This window comes from Nematolebias whitei, chromosome 20, assembly GCF_014905685.2.
Source record: "Nematolebias whitei isolate Nwh7 chromosome 20, NemWhi1, whole genome shotgun sequence".
Classification (NCBI taxonomy): domain Eukaryota; kingdom Metazoa; phylum Chordata; class Actinopteri; order Cyprinodontiformes; family Rivulidae; genus Nematolebias; species Nematolebias whitei.
This window is the reverse complement of record NC_056517.1, coordinates 20,803,837-20,813,949: the sequence shown is the minus strand read 5'-3', so window position 1 is coordinate 20,813,949 and position 10,113 is coordinate 20,803,837. Positions and strand designations below refer to the sequence as shown.

Sequence of the window (10,113 nt, the reverse complement as noted above, 5' to 3'; positions counted from 1 at the left end):
TTGTCTCCAGATGTTTGCGGTCAGAATGTTTTGGCTCATCAGCATGTAGTATAGAAATCTGTTCTCACCCTGTAGAAGGCTTCAGTTGGTTCAGCTGCAGTCAGGGGCGACTGAGTTGACTAAAGGTCACCTGCTCACAGCCATAGATGAAGGGACAGTACACCTACGAGACAATAGGAGTGGATACAGACTGAAATCAGATTATCACGTCTGGAAGCCTAAACACTAGAGCTGTAAGACTGCAGAAGGTTAAAACAGGAACACAATGAGGAAAAGGCTTTAGAGGCCTTCAGACTCAATGACAGTAGCTTTCCTTAAAGGAACGTCTATAAAACACTGCCCTACATGCCAAAGTTTCAAGATCTTTACAATCTGTTAGCATTTATGAGTTTGGAATGACTCTCAGCGACCACATCAAATTTTAACCCAAAAAATATAAAACTGACTTAAATTATAACCTTTTTGTGTTTGCTAAGATCGATTAGCTGGGTTGACCTCAAAAGTTGACATGTTCACTAATTACTTTCTGAGATGTATTAGTCCACAGGTTCATTAAATATTTTTCTAACAGACAAACACACCTTACATGGCACCTCATGTCATGATATTTGGTTCTTGTAAGATTAAAAAGCACTTTGTTCAGGAAGCTGCTCAGATCTGCATCGTGTTATCAGCTCAAATAAAACGATCTAACTTCCCCATCTTTATTCCCACCTACAACTTCACATCATGATGCTTTTATTTAATCTCAAATATAGAAAGACTTACTGGTAACTCAATTATTACATTCCTAATAACAGCAGATGGTATAAAGAAGTTTTCACTTGAGGAAGTTATAAGATAATGTTCTATGAGTAGATTGTTTCATTTTTGATTTGATGGGAAGATTAAGTTTTCATTTATCAAACGTAGCATTCATTAAACACACAGGAGTGCAAGGCACAAAAGAGAATTCATTGTTTGCTCTTATTCTCATATAGTTTACATTCTTTGGTTGATTTACTGCAATACAAGCATTCCTTAGACATTCACTTTGTGATTTTATTATTAAATATTAAACCAGGGAGATCCAAAAAAATTTATAAAAGTCGTTTTGACTTTAGGACTGGGACATGTTAGTACTGGAAAAGAATGGTAAATGGTATATAGTTTATTCATTTTAAAAAAGTACAAAACAATTCCATAACAATATAAAAAAAGATACAAAAGATTTAAAATGAAAGGCAGCAGAAAGAAGAAAAAATCTTATTATATCTGCCCCTTTTTTCAAACAATTAATTCAGACAATAATCTTCAAGTAACAGTACAAAATGAATAACTTTCCAATTTTTCTAATTCTAATACAAAACACACACTAATCTACTTCATATATACTTTTTTAACAATTCAGTTTTGATCTTTTTTTTAAATGTACACATTGACTTGGCATTTTTCACATCACTCTCTAGACCATTCCACAATCCAACTCCTTGTATTGAGGTAGACCTTCCCTTCAGACTAGTTCTGAATTTTGGTTTGACAAATATTTCTGTCCCCTTAAGATTATAACAACTTTGTCTTTTAACAAAATTTCTTTGGACATTTAATGGTAATGTGTGATTTTGAGCCCTATACATAACTGTTAAAATACTGTAATCTACCAAATCATGGAACTTTAATAACTTCAGTTGATAAAACAATGTGCTTGATGGGTGACTGTAATGCTTTCTGGTGATAATTCTTACAGCTCTTTTCTGTAAAATAAAAATAGGTTTTGTAAATGTTTTACACGCTTTCCCCCAAACATCAATGCAATAGATTAAGTGTGGAACAATGATTGTGTTATACAACATGTACAGAGCTTTATCATTTAATAATTCCCTGACTTTGTATAGTACTGCAATAGATTTAGATATTTTTGTTCTTACAGAATTTATGTGATTTTTCCATGTTAGCTGTTCATCAATGATTACACCCAAAAATTTCATCTCATTAACTCTACAAATCTCAACACCCTCAATTTTAAATGGATCATCAACAGTTCTCTTTTTGTTACTAAATATCATGTATTTAGTTTTATCTAAATTTAATGATAATTTATTAAGTTTAAACCAAGTTTGTATTTTATCAAATTCTGTCTTCATCAATTCATCAATGGTAAACTAGTGTTGAACATATTATTAAAATTATTATTAAAATTAATATGTTTATGCTCCTGTCAAAGACCCCGATGATGAGACAAATAAATGGACCTAACGTTCCCTTGCCCGGACGTGGATCACCGGGCCCCACTCTGGAGCCAGGCCTGGAGGTGGGGCACGCGGGCGAGCGCCTGGTGGCCGGGCTTTTACCCATGGAGCTTGGCCGGGCACAGCCCGAAGAGGAGACGTGGGTCCCCCTTCCCTGGGCTCACCACCTGTGGGAGGGGCCAAAGGGGTCGGGTGCAATGTGGGATGGGTGGTTGTCGAGGGCGGGGACCCTGGCGGTCTGATCCTCGGCTACAGAAGCTGGCTATTGGGACGTGGAATGTCACCTCACTGGTGGGGAAGGAGCCTGAGCTGGTCTGTGAGGCTGAGAGGTTCCGGCTAGAAATAGTCGGACTCACCTCTACGCATGGCTCGGGCTCTGGAACCAGTTTCCTTGAGAGGGGCTGGACACTCTTCCACTCTGGAGTTGCCCCTGGTGAGAGGCACCGAGCAGGAGTGGACATACTTATTGCCCCCCAACTTGGTGCCTGTGTGTTGGGGTTCACCCCAGTGAATGAGAGGGTGGCCTCCCTCCGCCTACGTGTGGGGAGACGGGTTCTGGCTGTCGTTTGTGCTTATGCACCAAACGGCAGTTCAGATTATCCGCCCTTTCTGGAGTCCTTGGAGGGGGTACTGGAAAGTGCACCTCCTGGGGACTCCCTTGTTCTGCTGGGGGACTTCAATGCTCATGTGGGCAATGACAGTGAGACCTGGAGGGGTGTGGTTGGGAGGAACGGCCCCCCTGATCTGAACCAGAGTGGTGTTCTGTTGTTGGACTTCTGTGCTCGTCAAGGATTGTCAATAACGAACACTTTGTTCAAGCATAAGGGTGTCCATATGTGTTCTTGGCACCAGGACACCCTAGGCCGCAGTTCAATGATCGACTTTGTCATTGTCTCATCTGATCTGCGGCCACATGTCTTGGACACTCGTGTGAAGAGAGGGGCGGAGCTGTCCACTGATCACTACCTGGTGGTGAGTTGGCTCCGATGGTGGGGGAGGATGCTGGTCAGACCTGGCAGACCCAAACATATTGTGAGGGTTTGCTGGGAACGTCTGGCAGAGTCTCCTGTGAGACGGAGTTTTAACTCCCACCTCCGGGAGAACTTCAAACATGTTCCGAGGGAGGTGGGGGACATTGAGTCTGAGTGGACCATGTGTCGTGCCTCTATTGTCGAGGCAGCTTACCGGAGCTGCGGCCGCAAGGTTGTCGGTGCCTGTCGCAGCGGCAACCCTCAAACCTGATGGTGGACACCGTCGGTGAGGGATGTTGTCAGGCTGAAGAAGGAGTCCTATCGGGCCTTTTTGGCCTGTGGGACCCCGGAAGCAGCTGATGGGTACCGGCAGTCCAGGCGACATGCGGCTCGGGTGGTCGCTGAGGCAAAAACTCGGGCATGGGAGGAGTTCGGAGAGGCCATGGAGAACGACTTCCGCATGGCTTCGAGACGATTCTGGTCCACCATCCGGCATCTCAGGGGGGGGGGAAGCGGTACGCCACCAACACTGTTTATAGTGGGAGTGGTGTGCTGCTGACCTCAACTCGGGATGTTGTGGGTCGGTGGGCGGAATACTTTGAAGACCTCTTCAATCCCACCGGCACGTCTTCCACTGAGGAAGCGGAGCCTGGGGACTCTGGGTCGGGCCCTCCAATCTCTGGTGCGGAGGTCACCGAGGTGGTTAAAAAGCTCCTCGGTGGCAGGGCCCCAGGGGTGGATGAGATTCGCCCGGAGTTTCTTAAGGCTCTGGATGTTGTGGGGTTGTGTTGGCTTACGCGACTCTGCAATATTGCGTGGACATCGGGGGAAGTTCCCCTGGATTGGCAGACTGGGATGGTGGTCCCCCTATTCAAAAAGGGGGACTGTAGATTGTGTTCCAACTACAGGGGAATCACGCTCTTAAGCCTCCCTGGTAAGGTCTATTCGGGGGTTCTGGAGAGGAGGGTCCGTCGGATAGTCGAACCTTAGATTCAGGAGGAGCAGTGCGGTTTTCGTCATGGCTGTGGAATACTGGACCAGCTCTATACTCTCAGCAGGGTCCTGGAGGGTGCATGGGAGTTTGCCCAACCGGTCTACATGTGCTTTGTGGACTTGGAGAAGGCGTTCGACCGCGTCCCTCGGGGGACCCTGTGGGGGGTACTCTGGGAGTATGGGGTACCGGGCCCTTTGATACGGGCTGTTAGGTCCCTGTATGACCGGTGTCAGAGCCTGGTCTGCATCGCCGGCAGTAAGTCGGGCTTGTTCCCGGTGAGAGTTGGACTCCACCAAGATTGCCCTTTGTCACCGATTCTGTTCATAACTTTTATGGACAGAATTTCTAGGTGCAGCCAAGGTGTTGAGGGGATCCGTTTTGGTGGCCTTTGGATTGCGTGTCTGCTTTTTGCAGATAATGTGGTCTTATTACATCATTCGCTGGAGCGGTTCGCAGCCAAATGCGACGCGGCCGGGATGAAGATCAGTTCCTCCAAATCCGAGGCCATGGTCTTGAGCCGGAAAAGGGTAGAGTGCCCTCTCCGGGTCAGGGAGGAGGTCCTACCCCATGTGGAGGAGTTCAAGTATTTTGGGGTCTTGTTCACGAATGAGGGAAAAATGGAGCGTGAGATCGATAGGCGGATAGGTGCAGCGTCTGCAGTGAAGCAGGCGCTGTACAGGTCTGTCGTGGTGAAGAGAGAGCTGAATCAAAAGGCGAGGCTCTCAATTTACCGATCGATCTACGTTCCTACCCTCATCTATGGTCACGAGCGTTGTGTTGTGACCGAAAGAATGAGATCTCGGATACAAGCGGCCGAAATGAGTTTTCTCCGCAGGGTGTCTGGGCTCTCCCTTAGAGACAGGGTGAGAAGCTCGATCATCCGGGAGGGACTCAAGAGTAGAGCCGCTGCTTCTCCATGTCGAGAGGAGCCAGTTGAGGTGGCTTGGGCATCTGTTTAGGATGCCTTCTGGACGCCTCCCTGGTGAGGTGTTCCAGACACGTCCCACCGGAAGGAGGCCCAGAGGAAGACCCAGGACACGCTGGAGGGACTATGTTTCTCAGCTGGCCTGGGAACGCCTCAGGATTTCCCCGGAAGAGCTGGCCCAAGTGGCTGGGGAGAGGGAAGTCTGGGCCTCCCTACTTAGGCTGCTACCCCCGCGACCCAACCCCGGATAAGCGGAAGAAAATGGATGGATGGATGGATGTTTATGCTCGGAGGTATCCATTTACAAATGTGAATGTCAGCCATTATTTAATCCCATTGATTTGTTTTCTTATTAAATTAAATTGGGTAGCATTAAAGCTTTAATTTCACCTTCAAATCAACTGCTAATAAGTTCACATTTCACACGCGTTTCAGTTTATTCCTACATATAAATTGTCCTAAACCACACACAAAAAACTAGTTCATTGATTATTATTCTACTGCAAAGTATTAGTAAGTAAAATAATAGGTTGTGCATTGTAGAAATGTAAAAAGTATCCTGATGCATGCTCATGCTCAAATGTATTAAAGTATTCACCCCCTTGGGTTTTATTGTTATGAAATTGGCCTTCTTTGCATGAAACAAGCATATTTAATGCAAAAGTAAAATCAAACTTTAACAAATACAAATACAAACCTTTAAGTGACTGTCTTAATCTAATCTGTGGACATGTCTCATGGAAGACAGAATGGATTAATCAATTAATCTGATTTATGGTCCTCCAAATTTAATGAGCTCCTGCTTTTCAGCGTCTTGTTTGCTCGACTGTTGTCCGTCTTTTGCTAAATTTACGTGTTTGTTTTTGGTGGGACGCAGAGCAACAAGCTGACATTATTCCACCGTACACACCTTCAGGCAGGAAGATGGTCGTCTACCGCCGGTCACCTGTCGCTCCTCCAGCCGCTCCAGGACACCACAGCCCGGCAGGAAGTTGTCCCGTTTATTGCCTATATTCAACCATTATCTTTGTCTCTACGCGTTCCGTAACGTAACTCGTGCTGGGATTCGAGCGTCACCGTGCGTCAGAAACGTCAAGACGCTCCGCTATCGCCGAAACAGCCAAAACAAGGGCACTTCCGGTTTGCATTCAAAATAAAAGCCCTGGTTTGGCTCTATAAAAAAATCGCTCAAGTCAAACAACTTTACCTATTATTAAAGCATTTTAGTATCTAAAATGTGCCATTTGGATAAATGCATTAGATAACTGATATATTAGTGAGAATTTAAAACAATGCCATAGTATAACAACTAGGTTTACTAATGAAGCAAGATCATTTATTTTATTTACCGGTAAAATTTATGTATACAAGTAGTCTCATCGAGTAGCAATGACCTATGTTCGAGACCTGTTTGGGAGCTCAGCTAATGGAGGAGGTAGAAGACCTTGCTCAATGGCCCAAAGTGGGGCAAATGAGGGTGGAGGCAGGTGTGGGCGTTTCACCTTTCCCACGCATATTTTGACGTTGGTCCAGGGAGTCGAACCAGTAACCTTCCAATCACAGGCCCACCTTCTGACCTCTGCACCACCACTCCCCATTGAGATTTTAGACCATTCACTGAAAAACAAATGAGCAAATCCTTAATTACATTTACAAATGCATTTTGTATTTAAATCTGAAATAGATACGCCTCAGATATTTGTTGGTCTTTTATACAGCATATATTGTCAGTGATTTTAATTTGAAACCCTCCCCCTCCCAAAAAACAAAAACAAAAAAACTGATACAGAACAGAAAAACTGTAGGCAAATATTTTAAATTGATGATTCAAATGTCTTCTGAATTAAAAAAAAAAAAAAAAAAGATGCTTCTGTCGTTCTCTAAAAAACAAAATTCAATCTACAGGATTTAGATGGGAACGATCAAAAAGGCACTTGAACACTAAATTTTGCTGTAAAAAAAAGTGATACACAGGAATACTGAATATGCCAAAAATGATTAATTTTATTTTTGTTTAATTTGGAGGTCACAGTATGCATAATTTTAACAAAGTACATTATTCTTCTTTCCAAGCTTCAGCTTTACACAGTGAGAAAAAACATCCAATTCCTATCAATTCAAAGTCTGATTCATTTCAACACCCAAGACGAACAGATGACAAAATCTAAAATCAGAGCGATCAAACATTTCTGCACTGTGGAGTTTTGGTTTTTATTATTTAAACAAACTAATAACCCAAATTACAATTTTAAATGACAATATTTTGAAAAGGTAAAAAAAACATGTAGATGCAAGCTCTTACAAGGTTTTGGTTCCGAGCTACAGTCCAGTAACACAAAGTGAGAAGAAGCATGCAGATGCAGTGAGCGTTCCGATTTATGGATATGAGCAGCTTATTAGTTCTGTTGCCCTTTGAAGAAACGAGAAGTTTGAAAGTAACAAGGTTGACTAGGCTTGTTTTGGTATTGTCTAGAATAAATACAGTGCATTTAAAACTTTCAGTGTTGAGCTACTAAGATGCTCAATCTGGAATTATTCATACAGGAGAGGTGGGCAAGAACTATATACTTTAAACCAGTTAACATGGTGGCTCTGCCTGAAAATCAGTTCCGTATTAAGAGGAGTTACGGCATGATTGCAATTCAAATATGGCATATTTTTTTCTGTTTTGGCAACAATAATAATGGCAAATGACCTTTTTAGGTCACATTTTCATTAAAGCAAGACTATTATTGTACAGGAATCTATAAAAATCTTTTGCACGGGAGTCAAATGTGACCATTTAGCAAATCCTGAACGTGTATAAGATTTGATGGTATTTTAAATGGGATGACGAAGGAAATTTCAAGAAGTTGCTACACTGGAAACAACTATGCAACAATTCTACCTTTACTTTGTGAAATATGTCAGTCTGTTAAAACTTCCTCATAATCTGGACAAATGCTCCGTTACCCACCTCCCCTGGTGAGGCTCACCTTGTGTTATAAACCATACAATAATAGACATCCAAACATGATAAAGAGAAACAAGAGGTCCACACAACACTGCACCAAGGAACATAATCCAAAAATGAACCATAAACACTAATAAGTATAAAACTCTGGGAAACACTGTCCCCGACAAGTTGTTCCACCCTTTAAGTGAAATATGAGAGACACTGCTCTCGATAAATACACAACATACAAAATACAAAACGAAAAAAAAAGGTAGGCAAAAACTACCGTCACTGGTAATCATCATGGAAGACACTGCTCCCGATAATGGGTTTAAATTATGGAAGGCACTGCTCCCGATAACGCCATTGTTAAGTGTTATAATTTAGAGACGCTTTAACATAAATGGATTTACTGTTGATTTTAACCAATCAGTTCAGAGGTTTAATAATCTGTCCATGTCTTGTTTTGCGTAGTCATAAATTTAATTTGCTAAAAATCACTTTCTTGCCTTTAAGCAAATGAAGTTACAAAAAACAGACAGTTTCTACTTTGATTTGGTCAAACCAATTTTGAATTTAGTACATCTTTCTGCCATTTATTTCTCCCATTTGACACATCTTTGGACAACGTAATTGCTAGTTTTTCCAATGTTTCAAAAAAAGGGACAAATAAATGGCAGAAAAAGGAAAACGTAACGTTATCCGAGGCTCCATTTAGTCAGTAACAAGGAGTCATTTGTGTAGCAGATGCTGCTGTGGCTTTCGACAGTATAACCGTCATAATTATGGAAGACACTGCTTCCGATAATGCTGTATAAAAAAAACAAAAGATAATAAATATAGTGGGCACTGCCACTGATAAATATGCATAAAGTATAAATAAGGTATCAGTGCTTTAATGGCAAGAGGCAGCAACAAAATCTCTGCCCGTTTCAGTTTGTTGATGAAGGAGAGCTGAACTCCATTTTCATTTTCAAGTATTTGGCTCTTAATTTGGACAGTTCTTATTTTTCCCCTCGTAGGATCTTTGAATTTAAGAAGAGGAATGGAAAAATTATCTCACTCTGAATTTAAAGAAAGGGACCTCTGATACTTTGTGCTTAAGGTTTCTTAGGTTAAATTTCATCGTCGATGTCGGCGATGTTCTCCATCATGGCATTGGCGCATCCCTGCAGGTTCCAGGTGGCGAGGGCCAGCTGGGTGCGGAGCTGCTCCATGTTGGTGGTCTCTGCGATGGACGCTAAGGTGTGGGAGCCCCGGCCGAGCAGGAGGTGGCGGAAAGGAGTCTCAACGGGGGATACGTATGGAGAGAGGAGAGAGCGCTCAACCTAAAGATGAGAGGGGAAAAAATCAAAAATTAAAATGCAGATTTAGAAGAATACAGGACACAGAGGACAGGGCGAGATGGAGGAGGACTCGCTGTGGCGACACTGGGAAGGGAACAGCTGAAAGACGATCAAAAGTATCCTGATGCATGCTCAATAATCCAGGTATAAAAATCCAAAAAAAGTTCAATCTGGTCCTCTGGACATTCCCAAAAAAAAAAAAAAAAAAAAAAAAAGCAATAAAATGTAGAGACGTTTCATCTCTCATCCGAAAGACTTCCTCAGTCTGAGGTGCTGTATTCAGCTCAGTCTCTTAAATAGCACCTTCTAAGAGTGGATCTACCAGTTTGCTGCTGACAACCAAAACCAGCTGCTCACATGGTCACATTGTTAGGCTGATGGTCCTTCTTGACCATGTGAGCAGCTGGTTTCGGTTGTCAGCAGCAAACTGGTAGATCCACTCTGAGAAGGTGCTATTTAAGAGACTGAGCTGAATATAGTACCTCAGACTGAGGAAGTCTTTCGGATGAGAGATGAAACGTATCTACATTTTATTGCTTTGTTTTTTTTTTCTATGTCCAGAGGACCAGATTGAACTTTTTTGGAAGATCAAAAGAAGGAGAAATTTTCTCTGCTTGAAATAGCATTTGCTGCAAAGATCTACCAAGAATTTAACATGGAACATCAGTACCTCACAGGACTGACTGATTCGTTGGCAAATTACAGTCACAGAAA

At 42.7% G+C, this 10,113-nt stretch overlaps 1 protein-coding gene across 1 annotated transcript in view; it reads right to left on the bottom strand.

Annotated features, from left to right (window-relative positions):
- Window positions 1–7,580: 7,580 nt before the first annotated feature.
- Window positions 7,581–10,113, bottom strand: part of tfr1b (transferrin receptor 1b) — a 32,309-nt gene continuing 29,776 nt past the window's right edge. The window contains exon 15 of the mRNA XM_037694438.1: window positions 7,581–9,381. Within this exon, the coding sequence (XP_037550366.1) occupies window positions 9,169–9,381 (213 nt within the window). The 3' untranslated portion in view covers window positions 7,581–9,168. The remainder of the gene's footprint in view (window positions 9,382–10,113) is intronic.